This window comes from Mytilus californianus, unplaced genomic scaffold (genome assembly GCF_021869535.1).
Source record: "Mytilus californianus isolate M0D057914Y unplaced genomic scaffold, xbMytCali1.0.p SCAF_3, whole genome shotgun sequence".
Lineage (NCBI taxonomy): Eukaryota > Metazoa > Mollusca > Bivalvia > Mytilida > Mytilidae > Mytilus > Mytilus californianus.
In genome coordinates, this window is record NW_026262679.1 from 100598328 (window position 1) to 100624686 (window position 26359).

The following is a 26359-nucleotide window of genomic DNA, read 5'->3' on the forward strand; positions in this document are numbered from 1 at the left end:
TAAACTAGTCAGATATGACATATATTTTGTAGGCAGTGGTTAACATAAGGGCAAGGTTGAATACGTCTATTAGTTTATATCTGTCAACAAATAGACAAACTGTTATAGATTTGAAAAAACAGTCTGGAGTAGGTGTACTACATGAAGATGATGGAACAATCATACTTACTGGAGATTTATGTTCCATTAGTTTTGCTCGCGAACTACTTTTAAAATGGAAAAGTGAGGTTTCAGGTGTAAAACAGACGACAGATAAACCAAATAAGGAAGATCAAGGAAAAGGAGACATGCCTGGAACAGACAACCAAACGAATAGCGGATCTAGCTATCCTGGAGATCAAGACAGAGTGCATGACCCCAAAAATGTCCATGATTTGCAATTTCATAAGAGAGATGGTAACTCAGAAAATCAAACCACAAAGGACAGTTTAGATCGTAAAACAAAAATAAACTCGCGCAGTAACAAGGAAATAGAAATATTACAAAATCACAAAAGTGTATACAACTCGAATGATAAAAGTTTGAATATTCAGTCAAGAACAGATTACTCACCAATTTCGTCCATGAAAGACAATCTTGAAAAAATACACGTACCTGATGTCTTGCCAAGCAATGCTCAACATTCAGCCATTCAGATTAATGTCACAACTGGTGGTATATTAAATCAAAAAGAGGAGACCATTGCAAATGGAACGATGCAGCTGAATAAAACTCCGCCGTCTGTAAGACCAAAAGAATACTACACAGATAAATATACCACTCCTGAGCATCAATTACCCAGCCAAAAGGGAATTATTGAAAGGCAAGAACAAACTATTATAGTGGATCGCAGGAAAAAAGCCTTGCCGTCAGCAAGACATGAAATATATACACAGGAAGGTTTGAATATAATAGACGAAGAAAACCAAACAGACAAACCAGCTTCACAATCAACTGCCAATATGACAGATCTTAAATTGTTTCCGGAGGTGAATGGTGATTCACTTATGATGACTACCAAAGAAGGAATCAATGTCTATGTATACCAGGGCAACTTATGCTATCTTAAAGTCAAGGGTATCGTTAATTCTTCAAATGAAAGCATGAATCATAGATCAGGACTTTTCTCGGTTATAGCACAGGAAGCCGGAGAGAAAATAATATACGAATGTAAACAATATTTGGCTCATTATACCAAACTCCAGCAAGGACAAATTTGTGTTACCTCTGCGGGAAATTTGAATCATTACACTAATGTACTACATGCTTGTGCTCCCGTCTGGGCCGATAGAGAAAATACAGAATCGTACATTGAAGGACTTATGAATGTGATAAACAATGCGTTAATTGCAGCTGATGACAACAGGCTAAGAAATATTGCAATTCCGGCCATAGGTTCAGGTAAGTTTTCTTACAAAAAGGAGTATGTAAGCGCTTTATTCGAATATTTTTTTAAGGAAATTTTCATAAAGGCCACTATTTTTGACCCTTGAATTATAAAATAAAAATGAAGTATCAAATTACATCCTTCATATGTTGAGAAATTCTAGTCTATCAGATAATATAGGAAAAAAGCAGGCAAAGGAAATCAACTCATGAAGAGAGACCGACATTGTCAGAGCAAAAACCTCGAAAAGGACGAAAAGACGACAGTCAATCAAAACACTACATAAAAAAGAACAAAAGACATAACAATAAGAACCGCACAAAAATCCGAGGGTGGAACCCAGATTATTCGGAATTAGTAACCAAATTATAATCCTGTATTACATACTACCTTACCTGTATTTTATTGAAAAGTGCTAAAAAGCCTCATGTAGAGATCTGGTATTCAATATTCAAATATTAACTAAGAAATCATCGAGAAAGGTATTTTCCAAAATATTATCCAAATATTATACACTGATATTAATGCGGGTAAAATTTTATTTTTGGGAAAGCACACTTCTTTACAGAAAAAACATATGTAAGATGAGCATCTTTGGTCGAATATGTCAATTTCATCATGCTTTTAAGGTCATAGTGACATCGCAACCGACATTTATGTTCTGAAATGTCCAGAATTTATTATCTTTTTCATTTATCACTAAAACTTATTTAATTTTAAGAGGATTAAAGCACTTTATTATAGTAGGAATTTTCGGGGTAGTTCAATGGCTCCTTAGACTTACATACATGGTTTTTTTTTTACAATTGATATGTTCTCATATAGAACAAAGTGCTATGTCCAGTTTAATGCAATTGGGAATCGGACGGGAACAGTCCCAACACTAGGGTTAAAATCATTTTGTTGTTTGATGGTAATGCCATAACACTATGACAATTTTTTTTCACACTGTTCACATATCACCACATCAAATTTCTACAACAAAAAAGCTAATTGGACCTTAGGGATGGTTTGTCACGCCTTCGTAAATTGGTGTCGTGTCAACGAAGTTCAGTAAGTTTTCATTACAGTTATTTCACACGAAAGTAAATGTATTTTCCCAAAATATTATTTAAAAATTCGTTCAATTTGTGTTTTGAATAAGATGCGTAACTACGTCATGGATAACGGGACTTCTCTTATTTTTCAACGATCTTATTTATAACAAAACAATTTAGAAAAACAAATATGACAGACATGACCTGTTCTAGATTTTAAGACAGACAGCTAGATACCATAAACATACTATGTATACACAGGCCAGAGTCTGAGCTTGATTTGCTATATGATATAAAAACTAAACTGACGAAAAAAGGTCATTTATTCAAAATCATAAAATGCAAAAAATACATTTTGCAAATAAAACATTTGACATAAAAGTTCATATTTAATATGAAATAATAATACATAATTAATACGAAATTACATCAACTAATATCATATCAATTGAATAAATGACAAAGAATAGCAAAGGTGGGGAGAAAAATCTGCCCCACAAATAAACATATATACATATTTACTTCAAAAGATAACATTAAGGGAGGTATGTGGTTGGGAATTTTTAACAAATTGTTTGATAAGAATCACAAGTTAACACATCAAATGCTGATGATAAAAGGTAGTGACCACAACGCACTTACACGTGAACTCGTGCTGACCCCGCAAGATCATTGACCAATAAGAAAGATGTAATCCAAATATGCACTGGTCATAAGTGAAATTTCTCTGCACGTGAAAACATGTTATCTAATTTCACCAATTTATCGTTTGATTAAGTAGGACACTCTGACCCCTTGACAGACTAGAGACATCATAAATTTACAGTATAAATAGCTGACTCTTTATTTAAGTCTTAGTAATAAACAATTAAAACAGAACTGTCTTCTCTGCTGTCTTAAATTATTTTATTCAGCTTAATTTTCAATTAGCAAATAAAATTGGTTTTAAGACAGACAGCTAGATACCATAAACATACTATGTATACACAGGCCAGAGTCTGAGCTTGATTTGCTATATGATATAAAAACTTAACTAACGAAAAAAGGTCATTTATTCAAAATCATAAAATGCAAAAAATGCATTTTGCAAATAAAACATTTGACATAAAAGTTCATATTTAATATGAAATAATAATACATAATTAATACGAAATTACATCAACTAATATCATATCAATTGAATAAATGACAAAAAATAGCAAAGGTGGGGAGAAAAATATGCCATAAATCCGCTCTTAAGCTGAAAGAGTGGATCCCAAATCCACTATTTGGCTGAAAGAGTGGATCCCCAACCCGAGGACTCTGGCGACGTGAATACAATTTATATATAACTTGAAAAATTTACAAGCATGACATTTACGTAAATGTACACCAAAAAAAAAAACATTTTATTTTTGTAAAACGTTTCCACATTGAGCAGAAATATTAAAAGTTCATATGATCATATACCAAGATATTACTTTTAAATTATCTCTTACTGATAAAAATGATTAAAGGTGTAAATCTTATTCCGGTCAGGACCACAGCAATAAAATTACAATATAATCGTCGTTAAGTATATGTTTCAGAATTCATATTTCGTCTTACATCTAGACATTTAATAATAGTAAAATAATAAATATTTTAGTACGGACAATTAGTACATTAATTAACCGAAACTTTATCTTTAATCTTAAATCTTCAAACAAAATAGAAGTACATTTTTACGAAGCCCTGGATCCTTTCTAAATACGTAGTTTTATATCTGACTATTTCTATATGGGATCATGAGCAACTGATTCTCATACTAGACTTGACATTTTTCAATTAAAATTGTATAAAGATCATAGATTTATTAAATTTCTTAAGGAAAAAGTTTTTAAATTGAAATTAGTAAATAAGTATCTTATGTAGACCTTTTTAACTCTCAGTTATTTTTGTTATTATTGATATGAGACTTTAGAAATATTTTGCGTAACTCATGATTCGGTAAAAAGTTAAGCTTTAGTCATAATCTTGAATATGCAGCTTTTTAGAAATTTAATGACTGGTGAATACCACCATTCAATATTAATAGTAATAATTTATATCGATAATACCACTATAAAAATAACGGGAATCCACCAAACTTACTTATCCAACACCGATAAGCTTGGGGACTTTTAATTTACACTTAAAATATACTTAATATACATCGGGAATTTGATTTTTCTATTGAAAAAAAAAAAAAATAATAATGATAAAAATAAATAAATATAAAAAATAAATATATTGCTATACATAAAATAAATTCATATTCATTTTCTTCCTGGCATGATACAAAACTTATTCTGAACATACTGATATTCCAATGCAATACATTTTAAAAGGTTTATATTGTATATGGTCGTAATAAAGTTGTAAAATGAAAAATATCTTTGAAATAATATTCCAGCTTTTAGTGATTTTTCGTATAATTTTCAATTACCTTGCGATGAACATGATGAAAGTTAAATGATGTAAATTTTAACCGAGTAAATATTTATAACTTTTGAAACATACTCTAAAAAATTTTCTCGAAAGAGAAAAACCCATTTAATTAATAACCAGTTTAGTTAAATATAAAAACTTTAGTTTGTGATGGGTTTACCTCTAAAGACCATAGCATTTAGTACATCATTGGGATAAACCATAAAGTCCTTTTATATATATGTATATAAATTGAATAATTACGAATTTGAATTAAATAGGCAACATTAAAAACCATAACATGATTTACGAACGATTCATGTATACATACAGGAAGTTAAACCGGCCAATAAAATTTAAAAAACAATTTAATGGTAGCCTATCAAATGTCCACATTGACAGTCTGAATAATGTGTAAAGACAGCATCGGCAGGAGGGCAGGCAATATAGACCCCAATCGTATGAAATAAAGATCATAAATGTTTTGGCTGGCAATACTGACCCAAAACAAGATACGGTTGTGATTATATGAAATAAAGATAATAAACGTTTTGGCAGGCAATACTGACCCCAAAACAAGCATAGCATTTTATTTCTAAAGATCATATACTAGTAAACGTTTTGGCAGGCAATGCTGACCCAAAACAAGACATTTGTAAGTATATAAAATAAAGATCATAAAACGTTTTGGCAGGCAATGCTGACCCAAAACAGAAGGATAGCATTTTATTACTAAAAATCATATTAACCGTTTTGGCAGGCAATGCTGACCCAAAACAAAGTAGTTGTAGTTGTATGAAATAAAGAGCATAAACGTTTTGGCAGGCAATACTGACCCAAAACAGAAGCATAGCATATTTTTTTTACTAAAGATCATATACTAGTAAACGTTTTGTCAGGCAATGCTGACCCAAAACAAGACAGTTGTGATTATATGAAATAAAGATCATAAAACGTTTTGGCAGGCAATGCTGACCCAAAACAAGACAGTTGTAATTGTATGAAATAAAGATCATAAAACGTTTTGGCAGGCAATGCTGACCCAAAACAAGATAGTTGTAAATGTATGAAATAAAGATCATAAACGTTTTGTCAGGCAATACTGACCCGAAACAACTGAAGCATAAAGTTCTGTTACTAACTTAATTCTTTTTATGCTGTAAAATTCCATAAACGCATTTGACTTCAATCCTTGAATCACGGACAGGACAATTCCATCCATGAACTGCAGCAGAAGTCTTTGTTTTTTCCTTCTTCTAAAACTAAGTGCTGTATCGTTACGAGAGTCCAAGACAATTAACGACATAGCCAACTTTAAAGAGATGGTGGAATAATAGCAATTGGTGCTTTAGACTTTCATTGGAACTAGGGTCCAGTTGTGTATCCAAATGCTGATCGAAGTCGTATTTTGTAAATTTGTATTTATAAAACAGTCAAAGTAGGCTTTGGTAAGTCAATGATTCTTGTTGATATGACTCGCACGTCTGGATCAAAATTCTAATCTCGAAATTAGGTATGTGTCATTAAATAATGTCAGTGAAACAGCAACCCATCAACATTCGTATGTTTGTATTATCGGAACTGATATATGAAAGTATATGTAAGTTGTTGATATCACGCTTTATTGCATATTTCCTTCAATGGGAAAAAGTTCTTTCGTAGATCAATACCAGACTCAGCGTTCTTTGTCCATAGTTAAAGCATGAAATAAACAAAATTAGAATGTAAAAGAATGGAAAAACTTAAATTATCATTAAAAAACAAACTTGATCTTACTCTAGGACCACAAACATAACGCATGTTAAGGAATAGTATGCGATGATTTAATTATCATAGTTTCTTCTTCTTCAATAATCAAGCATTAATTAAACAGACATGACTTTTATATATTATGTATTAAATCATGGAAGTATTATATCGACAGGAACTCCAACAAGCGGACTTCAAACGTTTATAGTGCGATGCCGCTAAATCGTTAAGTATTTGTTAATTAACTCTACATGTCATATGGATGCATGGGTTCCGATCAAATTTTTGGAACCTCGTGATTGATCGTAATTACGGAACATACCGAAATAACAGGATGTGTACTTAATTGTCAAGGAAACGACATTAACCGACCATGTCAGTTAAAAATATGTCAGTTTTTCCGGTTTTGCTGCGTAAAAACAAATACAAAGAAACGAAATCCCCGCGACTGTTTTCACAAAAAAAAAAATCCCAAAAAAAACAAATTTCCATAAATGCCGATCCAGAATTGATAAATGCCATTCGTAAAAAAAATCTGTCAGACGTCAGAGTAATCTCGGACTAGGTTGAATGTTTAAGGTTTGTTTACAACTTTGGACTTATTATAAAAGGTGTAACAATTCATCTGTCTCGTAACCTGATATTGCTATGTAGAGGTCATCACGTGCGTGTAATTATAAAGCTCTTTTAGTCTTTAAAACATATTTGTTAAATACGTTAGTAACATTTTTCAAATTGAGATGATAAAGAAAACAATAAATTTTCTTGTAACATTCGATAAAAATTAACAACCTTAAAACTTAAATTTAAGCTATCCGGCACCATCTGGCACACTACACGTGCATCACATTGTTTTCCGCGAACACCCGACTTTAAGTACATGTAATTTTTAATATCGGATATTTCCCGATTTCCAAGTTTCAATGATTAAAACATATTAAAAATAAGCTTGCCCTCTTTCCGAATGCAGTTAATTTTCTTATGTTATTCTGTTAAATATGGACCGATTTTTTCGATCTTTTCAGCTTTTGTCTTTTTTTTTTGAACGGAAACAGGTGTCGTTATTACTTTGACGATTCACAAATAACCACAGGAGTTTCCATGTTTATTTACATTGGTAGGTAGATAAGACACTCGATACCAAATCACGTGATAAGACCAGCTTCATTTAACAGAACAGGCGAAGGCGGCATCGCAGATACCCCACAAAGGAGTTATCACGTACTTGACAAACTGAGTCGGAACCTTTTATTTTCTTCAAGAAATCAGTGGGATGGGAATGTGCTAATTTTTCGTAGGAGTTCCTGTCAATATAATACTTCCATGGTCTTGTCCATTGTTATTTTTAATAATAAATCTAGTATAAAGTAAAAGCAAACGACCTTACAATGCATAAGTATTGGCATAAAAATTATCAATTACGTTCATCGCAACCCAAACTATATCATGTACATGAATTATACTAGTAAACATAATTATAATAAAATAATACATTACAAACATGTATTATAAACTGACAAACATGTGAATCTAGCTACATGTCTCAAAATACTGGCAATTTTGCATGTAGCAAAAGGATTGATTACAAAAATAATTTATTCCAAACCAATCACCATGACGAAATAATAATTAAAAGTAGCATAAGTTTCATGACGAAGCATAAAACAATACAGAGATCATAGACCAAGCTACTACGACCTCTGCAAAAAAAGTAGCATGAGTTTCATGACGAACCATAAAACAATACCCACTACATACTAACAAATTTACAAAAGCAAATACACAGAGGTCATAGACCAAGCTACTACGACCTCTGCAAAAGTAGCATGAGTTTCATGACGAAGCATAAAACAATACCTACTACATAATAACATATTTGCAAAAGTAAATACACAGAGGTCATCGACCAAGCTACTAGACCTCTGCAAAAACAATACACAGAGGGCATAAGTACAAGCAACCTCTGCAAAAATTAAAATATCGTCCACATTACCCAAACAGGCAAAGACAGGTAAATTGGTTCGTAATAAGTAAGCAATGGGTTGCGTTATAGGTAAGAGACATATCCTTTTTATACCGTTAACATTAAGCAAACAAGGTACACCTGCATAAATTAAAATACTAACAATTATAGCGATTATGCTAACTTGCAAAATTATAAGCTCCAAACAAACCACCGTGACGAGATTTACGAAAGTAGCATGAGTTTCGTGACATAGCATAAAACAATGAACACAAAACAAAACATAATTGCAAAAGGAAATACACAGAGGTCATAAGTACAAGCAACCAAGCTCTGCACCAATTGAAATATCGTCCACCTTACCCAAACAAGTAAGGCAAATGGGTTTGTAGCCCAATAAATAATAGCATAGCCTTAAAACTTAAACTGTCTTGCTCTTTCATATGAGCGTTATTAAATGTATGGAATCGTGAATAACATCGTATATAAGTGTGTAACTTTGCATTCTATCATGTATGGTATTATTATCGTTATGCAAAAAATTTTGTATTTGTAGTTAAATTTAAATGAACCATGTCTCCTACAGATACACAAGGCGGATATACGTTCTGCAAACATTAGGATGCTATTAAGGATTCAGTAACTTGTAAAATTACAACATCGGGTTAATCATCAGCTATCATTTTTTATAAGTATGGTAAATAATTACACTTTGATCGCAAACGCACAGTGTCGCCACCAACACCAAAATAATCTTTACCCACTATCTCTTTGACAAAGAAATGAATTTGACCAATTAACTGCTACATGTTTTGCATAAATCAAAATCGTGAGATCTATCCGAATGGAAGATTGGTAAAAAATTAACTGTACGTTTGTTCAGAATGTAAGCACAAAATAGCTAACAAATAAAAGTATAGTTCGATTTTACCTGAAATTGCTAAAAGGAAATCACTCCAGTCCAAAATTATCCATAAAATTAAAATTTTTAACAAATTGTTTGATAAGAATCACAAGTTAACACATCAAATGCTGATGATAAAAGGAAGTGACCACAACGCACTTACACGTGAACTCGTGCTGACCCCGCAAGATCATTGACCAATAAGAAAGATGTATTCCAATCATGCACTGGTCATAACTGAAATTTCTCTGCACGTGAAAACATGTTATCTAATTTCAACAATTTATCGTTTGATTAAGTAGGACACTCTGACCCTTTGACCAGACTAGAGACATCATACATTTACAGTATAAATAGCTGACTCTTTATTTAAGTCTTAGTAATAAACAATTAAAACAGAACTATCTTCTCTGCTGTCTTAAATTATTTTATTCAGCTTAATTTTCAATTAGCAAATAAAATTGGTTATCTTCTAATAATACTGTGAGGTCAGCAGCGGACGGTTATCAGTAAATTAAAATCAAACTATATAAATATTATATTTTATATATATATATGCACATCATGGCTCTACAATCTGTCGATTCATGTATCTTGGCATTGCACAAAGTCATGTTTTCTCAGACTGTTAAAGACGTCTTTTCACTAAATTCATTGGATGTTGAATGCGTACTGATTGATATTTTATTCAAAGATGCATGATTTTTTTATTAGTTGTTATTGGCTTTGAACTAGCTGTCAGTACCTGACATACTCTCAGATCTGTACTTATTGTCTTTTTTGTTGTGGGGATGTATAAATACCCTGCCACGTCCGGTCTGTGTTTTTGTTAGAAGTTTTTTCTGCTTTGTATCGATCTCACAGGCACTTGTTTCTATCCACGGGAAGCCCCACTATCAACGTATATTTACGACGTAAATATACGTTGATAGTGGGGCTTCCCGTGGATAGAAACAAGTGCCTGTGATCGATCTGATGAGTTAAGCCCATTTCAATTGATTTGTATAGTCTGTTCTTATGTTGTACTATTGCACCACTGTCCCAAGTTGGCGCCAACAAGCTAGTTTAACCCCGCCACATTCCGTTTGTGCCTTTCCCGTTTGTTGCTATATATCATATTTGTTTCAATACGCCCGTTTACAGAACGTATTATGGTATACCGTTGTCCGTCCGTCTGTCCGTCCTTCTGTCGTCAACACGTAGGATAATAACTCAAAAACGCTTGAACCAATTTAAATCTTTGGTGAATTGTTTATATCTATTGACGTAAGCTACCTTTCAATTTTTGTAAATTTTATTTTTTACGTTTCCGAGTTACGGGGTTTTATCCATCAAAAAGGATGATTTTTCAGTTTTCGGACAATTACTCAAAAATGCTTCTAACAGTTTTCATGAAACTTTGGTGAATTGTTTAACAGTTTATATCTATTGACGTTAGCTCCCGTTCGATTTTTATAAATTTTAGATTTTACGTTTGCGAATTATGGGGTTTTATTCAGTAAAAAAGGGGATTTCCAGTATTCGGACAATAACTCAAAAATGCTTTGAGCAGTTTTGATGAAATTTGGTGACTGATTTATATCTATTAAATGATTTATATCTATTAAATGACCTCCCTTTAGTTTTTTTGGATAAATTTCTGATATGACATAGAGGGGTTACGGAACTTTATTCGTTGAAAAGGCGACGGGCGTATCATGCGCTCATTGCGCAGCTCTTTATTCGTTCATTAATTTTAAAATAAATGAGGCCGTTAGTTTTCTCGTTTGAATTGTTTTACATTTGTCGTTTCTGTGCCATTTATAGCTGACTATGTGGTTTTGGGTTTTGCTCATTGTTGAAGGCCTCACGGTGACCGATAGGAAACTTCGTTGTCAATTAGTCTCTGATGAAAAAAGTTCTCTCATTGGAAATTATACCACATCTTCTTATTTTTATATGAACCAAAGACAACCACTGAACTACAGGCTCCTGACTTGGGTCAGGCTCATAAAAAATATGAGCGCTCAACCTTCCAACTAAATATATTTATTTTAACAGTTGTGGATTTTCAAATAATTTTGGCCTCGAGCATAGATGAAGAGACATTTATTGTCGAAATGCGCATCTGTTGCAGAAAAATTGGTACCGTTATAATGTTATTGCTTCCACTAGGTCAATACCTGCGCTTGTTGACTTTTTGTCCCCGAGGGTATCATGCACTAACCTAATGTACTGGCATGAAAATACGGATATTGTGTTATTTAAATTTGCTTTTGCAAAATTTTGGAAATTATTTTAAATCAAGGAATGCATATCCCTCATGTAAAGCTCTGATTTGTTGCTCGGCTTTATCTATACTTTTTGCCCTTTTTGCGAAAAACAAATATGACGGACATAAACCTACGCCAACCATTGTACTACATTGTACTACATGCTCCAGACTTGGGACAGGCACATAAAGAATGCGGCGGTGTATCACATTGTGAGCGCTCAACCCTCCACTGACATGGGACAGTGGTGTAACAGCACGAAATTCGAAAAAACTGTATAAATCAGTTGCAATTGGCTTAAATCAATATATATGTATTAGACACAGACAATCAGCACTAAAATAAAAGTACTGGCAGTAACTTCAAGATAATTCAGAGCCAATTACTAATAAACTAATCATGTTCTCCAAGACTAAAGTATCAATCAGTACACATCCAACGGATTTAGTGTAAAGACAACATAATAAGTCTGAGAAACGCATGACCTTGTGCAATCCCAAAATATAAGTAAACAGTATCTATATGATGTAGGATAATGAGTTCTCATAACTGTACATATATAGCAATATAGATATTAAGTTATGTTTTAATTTTTCAAAAACAAAATCAATGTTATAACTAATAAAAATAAGATTTTACTACTTTGTTAAATTAATAAACTTTGAATAAGTTTATTCAGAGGATCAATTAGTTTTCATGGATTGTATTTGAATTTACGAACTTTATGAATATCATTACTGTCAAAATTATGATGTGATATAGAGTTCTTGATAAGAACTCTACAGGTAGGGTAAAATTTCCTAATCAAAATCTGTATCTATGAAAGAATTTTGAAAGGTTTTAATTAATTTGTGGTAACGAATTCATGACTTATTAATTTACCAGTAATACATAAATTACGTTTATTGAAATCTACAACGCAACCACAGACACGGGCATAGCGAACAAGTTGTGAAAAATACACACCGTAAGAAGGGGACAAAGGAACATCACCGTCCAAAACGGAAAAAATAACAATCGGGACATAAAGTCGTCTCTTTTGTCGTAAATTTTGTATAGAGTTTCCCTAGTCAATCTGAAAATCAAAATCTAGAAAAGGACAATTATTGCTGTCTGTGTTAAATTTATTTAAAGTAAGTTCTTATGGGCACATTTCCGTAGTAAAATGCGAAAATATTTGGTTTTCATTACTCTTCCACTCCTATTTGATTTGATACGATTACCAGTGTTGGTATTGTATAGACGAAATGAAGGTTTGGCGTACCAATTATTAGCTGGTATCTTTGATGAGCTTTTGCAACCACTTGTTGATGCCTTAACGTATCACCAGCCAAATATATTTATAGCCTAAATTAAGACAACAGTAGCTAACCGAACGTAAATCAATAAAGAAGAGACAAATCAAGGTCACAAACAAAAACTGAGGGAATTCGATGAACTCCAAAAGGTGCGAGATCGAATTGATCGACAGGGTTAGCGTCTTCTGATATGCATGTATTACCTGCGAATATACTCAGTCAAAATTTCATAATCGGGAATAGGATACAAACGGTAACATTACAGATTAGACGACTTTACTTGCATCTAAATATTCAAGACCGCGAAAAAATGTCTTAGTGAGTTTAGACACTGACATATCGAATCGGTCAACCAGTTGATGATGTAGTGTCGATAACAGTCGTTCTTCCTAATACCTCTGTTGTAGCAGTATTTGTGTAAGATCAATCCTGTAAATCCTTGTTTGGTGGCACACCTTAATTTATGGAATGTTCAGTTTTCAATGGCGTTTACTACTTCATATTTTATTTGTCCCTTCAAACACGTTTGTATCGCGCGCCACTGCTTGTAAAGACGAAACGCGCGTATAGCGTATTAAATCAAAAGTCTGGTATCTTATTTAAGTTTTTACAACCACGGGATTGACGTCATCGTTGCTTTGTGTTTCGTCTCACTATTGTCCGACACTTTTGTGTTAAGATAAACTATCATTGATACGGTAATTTTCTTTTCAAACTTTTATAAAGCGTTGAATTATTCGAAACACTACGGTTTTTCCACTCAAAAGCATAAATTCCATAGCGGGAAATGTAGCCTGATAAGACATAAGAAAAAATGAAAATACAAATATTGATAAAAAAATCCTTGGCTTTCAAATTTTTGTGTTTAAGCGTATCTGATGGAAAATTAATATAGTAAGTAGGCCTTCCGACGCACGAAAGATGGAGGTATGACGAGATCCATTATTTGCACCTGAAATTGTAAATTTAGTGAAATCCTTTTATCCTTTTATAATTTTGTAAATTTTACAGAAATATAAGTAGGCCTTGAGTAGTATATCGACACCTCAGTCCAGACGACGTAGCATTGACGTCCTTATGACCTCTTAAACATGTTGAATTTGACGTATTCGACATTTAACAGTAGTTTCTGGTACAATATCTTATGAGCAAAGACTTTACGTAAATAGATAATCTACCAAGATTAACATTTTTGTATTAGACATCTTGCAGCAAAATATATTTCTGGGTAAAGCCTTGGCTCATACAAAAATAGAAATGACAAGATCTTAGAATTAGTCTATACTTTAGTTTCGAGATCGTCCGTTTTTCCGTGTCCGATTTCATTTTACACAGAAATGTCACTTGATAGCGTCAGAAATCTATGCAGCGTTGGGATCAGTACAACATCGTCTACATGAAAACATCAACATTTGGATAATGTCCCCCTACGATAGGTTTCCATCAGGACGATGAAGTCAAACTAGAACAGCATGGATGACTTTTTTAGGTGGAAATCTAATTAAATCATAACATTTGCTAAATTCGCCAGTGTAAAAAAACTAAGCATGTGCAGAGAAAAATGTCACGTGATACGACTTTTTTATTCTCCAAAATGAATCAACAACTATCCCAGAACTCTCCTATTGAGTATTGTGGCTGATTTAGCAGTTTTGTATGAAATGCAAGACTTAAAGCAAATATATAAGAATAAATTCAAACATTTGAAGCTAATATCTGACACTTTAATTCCATCTAAACTTCTTAAGTTGTTATTTGATCGATTTGAAATACTTTTTGATTTTCGAGTTTATGGGGACCAAAAAGTAGACTTACCATATATATGCAAGATTACGTGTTTCTTTTGAGCGAAATCAGGACGTTGGAGTAAAAAAAAAAAATATCAAGAAATCCAGGAGAAATAAGAGACTTGTCAGATCGTTTTTCAGTAAAAAAGATATGACTTTTTATAAACGTACTCCGACTCCCTTATCGTAAAATTTATAAACATTACTTTTCTTTTAAGCGAATAGCATTTCACATTTTTGCGGGCCATTTATTATATAATTAGATCATAAGTAGGCAGACTGTTTGATAATATTAAAGGTACCAGTTTAACTGCACCAGATGCTCATCTCCACAATTAATGTCTCTCTTTAAGTGAAGCTCGAGTACATTCCACATATTTCAAAATCCAAAACCTGAATCAAACGTTGAAACTCACGTGAAATCAGTTCATGTAAGTTTTACATGAATCTCATGTGAAACTCACGTGAATTTCACGTGAAAATCACATGATTTTTTTTCACGTTACTTTAATGTAAATTTTTAAAATAAAGTAATTCAAATTTGATTAAAATCAGGTTCATGGAAAATAAATTGGTTCGCAGACAACAACTTAAGTGTAAGTGTTCGGATGTTAACAAAAATAATTCTTGGGATTCTGTGATATGCTGAATCTAAAGTTTTTTGATTTTGGACACACTATTCAAGTTGGTCCAAATTGGGGTTCAAAATTGAACTTTGTTTGATTTCATCAAAAATTAAATTATTGGTTTTATTTGATATGCCCAATCCAACAGTGTATTAGATTTTTGATTTTGGGCTTGGTTTTTGAAGTTGGTCCAAATTGGGGCCCAAAATTAAACTTTTTTTGATTTCATCAAAATTTAAATTATTTGTGTTCTCTAATGTGTGCAATCTAACAGTGTTTTTAATTTTTGATTTTGGACCCGTTTTTCAAACGGGTCTACATAAAGGACCAAAGTAACTAAAATTAAACTTAGTTTGATGTTAACAAAAATAATTCTTGGGATTCTGTGATATGCTGAATCTAAGTGTTTAATTAAATTTTGGATTTTGAGTCCCGTTATCAAATTGGTTCACATTGAGGTCCAAAGTATCCAAAATATTTAGGTTCTTTGATATGCTGATTCCAACCATATATTTAGAATTTGGATATCGGACCATAATTGGTCATGTTGGTAAATGTCCAATTTTAAATTATTTCAGGACTCAGACCACATTCATTCTGTGTCAGAAACTATGCTATATAGATTTTTACAATTAACTAAATATTCACATTTGTACATATGGATTAGTACAATGTATTTAATACTTACTTTATTCATGCAATAATTTTCACCTATTATCAAGATAACAAAACATGTGGTAATTATCAAAAACAAATTGATAATTGGAGTGACAGATTTATTTGAAAATTTTTTGTTTCCAAAGTGTAGGACAGTATAAATGTAGTTTTAAATTTACTGTTCATTATTAGATATTTTGAAGATAATTACAGATAAGTTTTATAGATTTTTTAAAGACATTGTATTAATGATAAAGGATATTTTGGAAATTTTTTTTTCTTTTCTTTGGTAAATTGTTTGAAGAATTTTGTGGTAGGTTTGTTTGTTATTCTGTATAAACTAATTTTCTGAATGCTATATATATTTTTTAGTCCCCTAATGACGAAGTCGAAGGCGACTTTCGGTTTGCACTCTGTCCGTCTGTATGTCCATTCGTCAGTGCGGCAAATCAGTTGTAGAGTTATGCCCTTTACAAATGGAAAGATTGCTGAATTTTTCGTTTCCATCCTCTAACTTTAGTTTGCCTCAACCAAATGTTATGAAACTTATACAAAATGCTTATTACAACAAAATACAGATTAAATTTGAATTTTGGTGGTGTCACTTTAACCGTTCTAGAGTTATGTCCCTTTACAAAAGGAAAACTTGCTGATTTTTCGTTTCCGTTCTCTAACTTAAGTTTGCCTCAACCAAATGTTAAGAAACTTATACACAATGCTTATTACCACAAAACACAGATCAAGTTTGATTTTTGGTGGTGTTACTTTTACTGTTCTAGAGTTATGCCCCTTTACAAAAGGAAAAAATGCTGAAATTTTCGTTTCCGTTCTCAACCAAATGTTATGAAACTTATACACAATACTTGTTACTACAAAACTTAGATCAATAACAAATTTGGGTTGCGTCACTTTTACCGTTCTTCAGTTATGTCCCTTTATAACATTATATGATATGAAAGCGGGGGCATCATCTGTGTCCCATGGACACATTCCCCATTTATTTCTTCATGCATGATTTGCTATTTGGTGTATTGTTTTATCATGACAAGTTACAGATCAATTTCGAATTTTATGGTCGTCCGACGATTTTGTGCAGAGTTATTGTCCTTGAACTTAAAAAATTCACTCAAATAATCAGTTTTCCGCATTTTTATACGACCGCAAAACAATTTTGCGGTCGTATATTGGTATGACGTTGGCGTCGTCGTCGTCGTAGTAGTCGTCGTCGTCGTCGTCCGAAGACACAATGGTTTTCGCACTCTAACTTTAGTTTAAGTGAATGGATCTCTATGAAATTTTACCATAAGGTTCAATACCACAAAAGGAAGGTGGGGATTGATTTTGGGGGTTATGGTACCAACAGTTAAGGAATTAGGGGCCAAAAAGGGGCAAATAAGCATTTTTGTAACTTCCAGACATAACTTGTGTGTTAGTGTATGGATCTCTCTGACATTGTACCACAAGGTTCCATATCACAAAGGGAATGCTGGGATTGATTTTGGGGTTAATTGCCTCCAAATTTTAGGAATTAGGGGCCAAAAAGGGGCAAAAAACAAGCATTTTTCTAGTTTCATGACAATAACTTGTGTGTAAGTGTATGGATCTTTATGAAATTGTACTACAAGGTTCCATATCACAAAGGGAAAGCTGGGTTTGAGTTTGGGGGTAATTGCCCTAAACGTCTAGGAATTTGGGGGCATAAAGGGGCCAAAAAACAAGCATTTTTCTAGTTTCCAGACAATAACTTGTGTTCAAGTGTATGGATCTCTCTGAAATTGTACTGCAAGGTACCATACCACAAAGGGAAGGCTGGGATTGAGTTTTGGGGTGATGAATCATAAGGGGGTTCAAAAAATTTGGGGGGGGGATTTATTTTTTCCTTTTTTTTTCTTTAAAATTTTCCATTTTAAATTGGTTATTTCTGATATAAATATAAAAGCAAATAATAATGATATGGTTTGAATAGGTAAATTGAAAAATTTTAAGTTCTTAGACCACATTCATTCTGTGTCAGAAACCTATGCTGTGTCAAATATTTAATTACAATCCAAATTCAGTGCTGTATCAAGCTTGAATGTTGTGTCCATACTTGCCCCAACTGTTCAGGGTTCGACCTCTGCGGTCGTATCAAGCTGCGCCCCAGCGGAGCATTTTATTTTTTTTTGTCATGCTTGAAGATATTGATTTGATGATTGGTAAATACTTTTATCATGACAAGTTACAGATCAAGTTCGAATTTTGGTCCGGTCTAATGATTTTGTGCAGAGTTATGGTCATTGGACTTAGAAAATTCACTCAAATAATCAGTTTTCCTAACTTTTTTTAGTCATGCTTGAAGATATTGATTTGATAATTGATAAATAGTTTTATGATGACAAGTTACAGATCAAGTTTAAGTTTTGTTCCGATCTGATGATTTTGTGCAGAGTTATGGTCCTTGGACTTAGAAAATTCACTCAAATAATCAATTTTACCTTTTTTTTTCGTCATGCTTGAAGATATTGACTTGATATTTGTTATATAGTTTACACCATGACAAGTTATAGATCAAGTTAGCACATACTTACAGCTTCTCGTCCAATCAAATTGCTTATATTTGCCTTCTAATTTTCATAGTACATACTTTTCCCGTGTACTAAGTAACTACGCATGAATGACCACAAGGGTAAGATTTCATTGTATCGTAATCAAGATATTTAAAACAACAAAAATTGCTACTGGCTATTTTGAAATAAAATGCTGTGTTCCAAATTGCCAGACAATACTCACATAATGCTTGTTTTTATACGCCCGTTTACGGGACGTATTATGGTATACCGTTGACCGTCTGTCCGTCCGTCCGTCGTCAACATGTCGGACATTAATTCGAAAACGCTTAAACCAATTTGCATGAAACTTTGGTGAATTGTTTATATCTATTGACGTGAGCTCCCTTTCGTTTTTTATAAATTTCGGATTTACCGTTTCCGAGTTTTGGGGTTTTATTCATTAAAAAAGGGGGATTTTCCTGTTTTCGGACAATAACTCAAAAACAATTTCACCAATTTGCATGAAACTTTGATGAATTGTTTATATCTATTGACGTGAGCTCCCTTTCGTTTTTTATAAATTTCGGATTTACTGTTTCCAACTTTTGGGGTTTTATTCATTAAAAGAGGGGGAATTTTCCAGTTTTCGGACAATAACTCAAAAACAATTTCATCAATTTGCATGAAACTTTTGTGAATTGTTTATATCTATTGACGTGAGCTCCCTTTCGTTTTTTATAAATTTCGGATTTACTGTTTCCGAGTTTTGGTGTTTTATTCATTAAAAAAGGGGGGAGTTTCCAGTTTTCGGACAATAACTCAAAAACAATTTCACCAATTTGCAAGAAACTTTGATGAATTGTTTATTTTTATCGACATGAGCTCCCTTTTGATTTTTATAAATTTTAGACTATACGTTTCCGAATAATGGGGTTTTATTCATTACAAAAAGGGGGATTTTCCAGTTTTCGGACAATAACTCATAAATGCTTTCAGCATTTTTTATGAAACTTGTATAAACTGTTTATATCTATTTTTGTAAGCTTCCTTTTGTTTTTTATAAATTTTCAAATGTAGGTTTCCAAGTTATAAGATTTTATTTGTTTATAGTCTTAGAACAGATTTACTAAGCATTGTGCAACAGCACAGTGTATTGCACAACAGCAAGAAATCTTTCATTGCATATAAATTCAATTCATATAACCAATTTCAAGTTCTTTGACTACATTTATTCAGAAATCTATAATATGTCAAATATTTAATTACAATCCAAATTCAGACCTGTATCAAGCTTGAATATTGTGTCCATTTTTGCCCCAACTGTTCAGGGTTGGACCTCTGCGGGCGAATCCAGCTGCGCTCAGCAAAGCAGTTTTATTGATGAATCGAACTGCTTTAAAAACTAAGCTTATATTATAATATAAACATGTATTTAGATTTTTGATTTTGGACTAAGTTTTCAAGTTGGTCCAAATCGGGGTCCAAAATTAAACTGTGTTTGTTTTAAACATAAATTGAATATAAATAGGGTTCTTTGAAATGCTGAATCTAAACCTGTATTTAAATGTTGGACTTAAGTTTCCAAGTTGGTCCAAATCCGGATCCAAAATTAAACTTTGTTTGATTTCAACAAAAGTTGAATTTATGGAGTTATTTGAAATGCTGAATCTAACCATGTATTTAGATTTTGGATTTTGGGCTCAGTTATCGAATTGGTCCACATTAAGGTCCAAAGGGTCATAAATTAAACTTTTGTTTGATTTCATCAAACATTTTAATTCTTGGGCTTCTTTGATTCTAACCATGCTCTTAGGTTTTGGACATTGGACCATAATAGGTAAATGTCCAATTTCAAATTTTTCAGTTCTTTGACCACATTTATTTTGTGTCACAAACCTAGGCTGTGTCAAATATTCAATCACAATCCAAATACAGAGCTGTTTTAAGATTAAATGTTGTGTCCATACTTGCCCCAACTGTTCAGGGTTCGACCTCTGCGGTCCTATCAAGCTGCGCCCAGAGGAGCATTTTTTTTTGGTAAAGTTGTGAAATTCATGTGAAAATTTCACGTGAGATTCATCTCAATTTACGTGAAATTCACATGAAAATTTTCATGTATAAGCTCGTTTGAAGTTAATCTCATTTTTCACGCGAATTTCATGTGAGATTTATTATGAACCCGCCGAATGGCGGGTCGCTCTATAGTGATCCGTCTGTCCGTCCGTCCGTCTGTCCATCCGTAATAAATTGTGTCCGCTCTATATCAAGAGAACCGTTATGATTTCAAAGTTTATACTTGACATGTATATTAACCACCACTAGAGTGTGTGTCATAATGTATGTACAACTTCCTAGGTCAAAGGTCAATGTCAAGAACTTTGGTTTCAGTAACCCCATGTCCTATGGTAAAAATACATTATTCACAGCGGGGCCCACAGAGATGGTTGCCATCTCAATGATATCTAGTGTTTTTAGCTCACCTGGCCCGAAGGGCCAAGTGAGCTTTTCTCATCACTTGGCGTCGGCGTCGTCGTCGTCGTCGTCGTCGTCCGTCGTCGTCGTCGTCGTCCGTCGTCGTTAGCTTTTTACAAAAATCTTCTCCTCTAAAACCACTGGGCCAAATTTAACCAAACTTGGCCACAATCATCATTAGGGTATCTAGTTTAAAAAATGTGTCCGATGACCCGGCCAACCAACCAAGATGGCCGCCATGGCTAAAAATAGAACATAGGGGTAAAATGTAGATTTTGGCTTATATCTCTGAAACCAAAGCATTTAGAGTAAATCTGAAATGGGGTAAAACTGATTATCAGGTCAAGATCTATCTGCCCTGAAATTTTCAGACAAATCTGACAACCTGTTGTTGGGTTGCTGCCCCTGAATTGGTAATTTTAAGGAAATTTTGCAGTTTTTGGTTATTATCTTGAATATTATTATAGATAGAGATAAACTGTAAACAGCAATAATGTTCAGCAAAGTAAGATCTACAAATAAGTTGTCATGACCAAAATTGTCAGTCGACCCCTTTAGGAGTTATTGCCCTTAATTGTCAATTTTTAACAATTTTTTGTAAATTTTTGTAATCTTTTACAAAAATCTTCTTTTCTGAAACTACTGAGACAAATTTAACCATACTTGGCCATAATCATTATAAGGGTTTCTAGTTTAAAAAATTTGTCCGATGACCCCGCCTTCTAACCATCATGGCTGACTTGGTTAAAAATAGAACATAGGGGTAAAATGAAGTTTTTGGTTTATATCTCTGAAACTAAAGCATTTAGAGCAAATCTGACAGGTGGCAAAAATGTTCATCAGATTTAGATTTATCTGCCCTGAAATTTTCAGACGAATCCGACAACCCGTTGTTGGGTTGCTGCCCATGAGTTAGTAATTTTACAAAAATTTTGCAGTTTTTTGTTATTATCTTAGATATCATTTTAATATCTAATATCTAATACTATTAATTATGATTTTAACCTTATTTTACATGATTTCCAAAGCGTCAGTAAATACAGGTGAGCGACACAGGCTCTTGAGAGCCTCTAGTTATACGACCGCAAAAATTAAAAAAATTTTGGTCGTATATTGGTATCACGTTGTTATATTTTGCCTGTGTATATTGCTTAAATTACCCGCTTCATTTTATCTCGGTTAGATATTTGTCTCATAGGCAATCATACCACATTACCTTAATTTATATGGTCAGTTAAACATAGGTATGTGTCTTTTATCATTTTTGTAAAAAGTGCAAACTTTTAATAATTAAAATATGGGTTTTAGCATATAAAAAAAATCAATCAACACAAAAGTGATATTCGTCCGTTCGTCCGAAACATTAAGGCCCAAAAGACCACATGAGCTACATGTATTGCCATCACCTTCCATCCATCCTCCTTCCATTGTTTGTTGTACGTCGTCCTTTTAAACATTTCTGTAAAATTATTTTTCTCTGGAACCACATAATGATTGAAACCAAAGTTTGTATGCTTTACCATGGAAGTAATATTTAAAATATTACTTCCATGGCTTTACCTATGACTATTTACTACGAATTTTGTGGTTTTTGTTTGTCCAGGTTGATCAAACAACATGGTCATCATTGCCTAAAATAGAACATAGTAGGCAAACTGCAGTTTTTATACGACCGCAAAAAAATTTTGGGGTCGTATATTGGAATCATGTCGTCGTCGGCGTCGTCTGCGTCGTCGTCGTCGTCCGAAGACATTTGGTTTCCGGACAATAACTTTCGTTTAAGATCTATATTAAATTTAACCAAAAGTTTCAATACCACAGATGGAAAGGTTGGGATTGAATTTGGGGGTGATGGTCCCAACCGTTTAGGAATTAGGGACCAAAAAGGGGGCAAAAACAAGCATTTTTCTAGTTGCAGGACAATAACTTGTGTATAAGTATTTTGATTGCTCTGAAATTGTACCACAAGGTTCAATACCACAAGTAGAAGGTTGGGATTCATTTTGGGGGTAATTGCCCAAACCGTTCAGGAATTAGGGGCCAAAAGGATATAAAACAAGCATTTTTTCTAGTTTTCAGACAATAACTTGTGTTTAAGTGTATTGATGTCTCTTAAATTGTACCACATTTTACAAATAGAAAATTTCTTCAAATGTGATTTTTTTGGAAGGTGGGGGGAAGGGGGAAAGAAATCAAAAAGAAAATTTCTTCAAATTTTTTTTTTTTAGAAGGGGGGTATAAAAAAAATTCCAAAGAAAAATTGGGGTCACAATTTATTTTGCTAATTCTTTGTATATAGCCTAAAACAGATTTACTAAGTAAGTTCTTTGACTACATGTACATTTATTCTGTGTCAGAAACCTAAAATGTGTCAAATATTTAATTACAATCCAAATTCAGACCTGTATCAAGCTTGAATATTGTGTCCATTTTTGCCCCAACTGTTCAGGGTTGGACCTCTGCGGTCGTATCCAGCTGCGCTCGGCGAAGCATTTTATTTGAGAATATCTCGAAAATTGTTGCAATAGGAGAAAAACAAATATGGTCCTCACAAATGCTCCATTTACCCATAAAATTTTAGAAAAATATGTCATTTCGATTTGTAGTCATTTTCCCTGAAATACCATTTTCCCAATTTTTGCAGCTTTTTTTCTGTAATCAGGAAAACTGTAGCGCTAGTAATGATTAGTTATGATAATGTAAATTGTAAAAATTATCAGTATGACAAGATCTATTTACCCTGAACATTTTCTGAAATCAATCAATATGTTTTGAAGTTGTTGCCCCTGAAAAGTCGATTTTTACTATTTTAGCAGTTTTGGCTGTTATATCAAAAACTTTAGGAGCTATAAGTTTAATTTTTTTTTTAAATAACTAGTATGTGCATACGATACAGGCTAATGTGAGACTCTTGTTCTAATAAATTATCTTTTCGGATGAATTAAATTGTCCTTCCTTATAATTTGTCATTTTAAATCACAAAATGATTTTTTTTTGGTTTACATTTTCTTTACCATTTTTGTTACGTTTTTTTTTGTTACTCAATAATTTTCATTCTTTGTTTTTTTTTTTTTTGTCAAATTGGCCGTCCGCTGAAATGTATGGGCAAAATTTTGAAAATACGCTTTTTGTTTATATTTTTTAATGAAATAAAGATATAAAAAAATGGCGAATAGATAAACGGACAGCTCACATAAGAATAAACAGAAACTTGAAGACTGAGCACCGATTGTATAAACATAAAAATTGCTGAATTTTTCGTTTCCGTTCTCTTACTTTAGTTTGTCTCAACCAAATGTTATAAAACTTATACACAACCGTTCTAGAGTTATGCGTGTTTACAAATAGAAAAATTGCTGAATTTTTCGTTTCTGTTCTCTACTTAAGTTAGCCTCAACTAAATGTTATGAGACTTACACACAATGCTTATTGCCACAAAACTCAGATCAAGTTCAAATTTGGGTAGCGTCACTTTTACCGTTCTTCTTACCGTTATGTCCCTTTATAACTATATGATATGCAAGCGGGGGCATCACCTGTATCCACATGTGGACACAATCCACATTTATTTAATTATAACCCTGTCATTGATCCAACATTGCCGACAATTTCAATTTGACATTTTCTCATCTTCCTATCGTTGACACTTCTTGTGTCTTTAGAATCTAGTCACATGGAATGTATAATGTATATCAGTAGGTGCTAACTTTTTCAAACTCTATTTGGTTTCATATGTAAACCGATTGTTTTCACTCATTGGTTTTGTCCATAAATGTTCCTAAACTTAAATAATGATATATCAGTTGGACATCTATATATTACCTATATACTTCACGCTTATTGTAGGTGGCCGTGGTGGACCAAGGCAGGTCTGTTTTTCTTCTTTTCCAAGAGCAATAACCCAGTACAGTAGTAAATTTGGTAAAACGTCTTCAATTAAGGAGGTGCATTTTGTGGACCGAGATATTGATGTTGTAAGCTTAATGCAGGCAGCATTTCTTCTTGCTATAGATGAATCACACAATGAAAAGTCATCAAAATTAATGAGAATTCCCAAAAAGATAAAAGAAACATTCCTGTCCTATGTAGGTACAGATGTTGTACCTAGTAAATCCCTAGCTCTTGCCTTACCAAATATGGTCGATGTTTTGCTCTGTGATGGTGCATTGTTCAGTGTACCACGTCATAAGCATGGACAAACTTTGAAAGTTGAAGAGGACGATACAGGAGTTATTATAACCATTGATAAATCACAGACTGGAAAAAGTCGAAGTGCCTCGTTATGTCTTCAGAGATGTGGAAATGACTTTCATAGGAATTATGATAGCCTAAAAAGGAAGAAAAAATCATATGGAGAAGCATATGACACCTTTGGGGACAAACACCTAAAATTTGGGCATGTTATATGTCCAGTAATGCCAGTATTGAGCAAAAAAGCTGTTGACAAAAATTCTTCTGCACAACTAAATTTTCAGTCATATTTTCATCAGTGTTGTGCTAACATGTTCAAGAAAGCAGATGACTGTGAAGTAAAGCACCTAGCTGTCCCTGTTCTTGTTGATGGTAACTTAATATACAGTTTATTTTATTCAAGTCACCATACTTTTATTTAGACATATACATGTTTAAATCAAATATAGTCAAATTCAACTACTTATGTATACTCATATACATTTACATGCTTTAATACGATAACTGCACTTGAATTTTTACTAGATAATTTTTTTTGTTCTGTGGAGATTCCGTTTATCGTCAAGTTATCGGAATTCCAATGGGGACTAACTGTGCACCACTTATTGCGGACCTGTTTCTGTATTGTTACGAGTTACAATTTATGACTAAGATCAGCAAAGACCCATCAAAACAATATCTGATAAAAAAAATTGATAACACTTTTAGATATTTAGATTCTATATAGGCTCTCAATAGTGACGACTTCAGTATGTACACTAAATAGGTTTATCCTGCTAAACTGACTTTGAATAAAGTTAATACTAACAATAAACACTGCCCTTTCCTGGATCTTGATATCTATATCTTTAACGGGCAGCTTAATACCAAAATTTACGATAAAAGAGATGATTTATCATTTCCTATTGCTGATTATCTATTTATAGATGGTGACGTTCCCTTGTCACCATCTTATGGTGTTTATATATTTCAACTTGTTCGATTCGCTCGTGTATGTAACAACGTATTTGATTTTAACGTCGCTGTATTTCTGAAAAGTTATTAAACCAGGGTTTTCGATATTACAAACTTGTCAAAACATTTACTAAATTTTATCATCGAT

The 26359-nt window shown here is 33.0% G+C and overlaps 1 protein-coding gene across 1 annotated transcript; it reads left to right on the plus strand.

The window, feature by feature from the left end:
• Positions 1-1279: 1279 nt before the first annotated feature.
• LOC127733693 (uncharacterized) lies at positions 1280-25679 on the plus strand. Its single transcript, XM_052243005.1, has 2 exons — positions 1280-1380; positions 24913-25679. Exons 1-2 carry the CDS (start codon positions 1302-1304, stop codon positions 25677-25679), a joined length of 846 nt encoding a protein of 281 aa, XP_052098965.1. The 5' UTR covers positions 1280-1301.
• Positions 25680-26359: the final 680 nt, after the last annotated feature.

What these genes read in the sequence shown, in the direction of transcription:
- LOC127733693 (XM_052243005.1), top strand. Translation starts at nt 1,302, where the DNA reads ATGAATGTGATAAACAATGCGTTAATTGCAGCTGATGACAACAGGCTA. An exon ending in AATTCCGGCCATAGGTTCAG is followed by an intron (nt 1,381 to 24,912) that starts GTAAGTTTTCTT and finishes CGCTTATTGTAG; the next exon opens with GTGGCCGTGGTGGACCAAGG.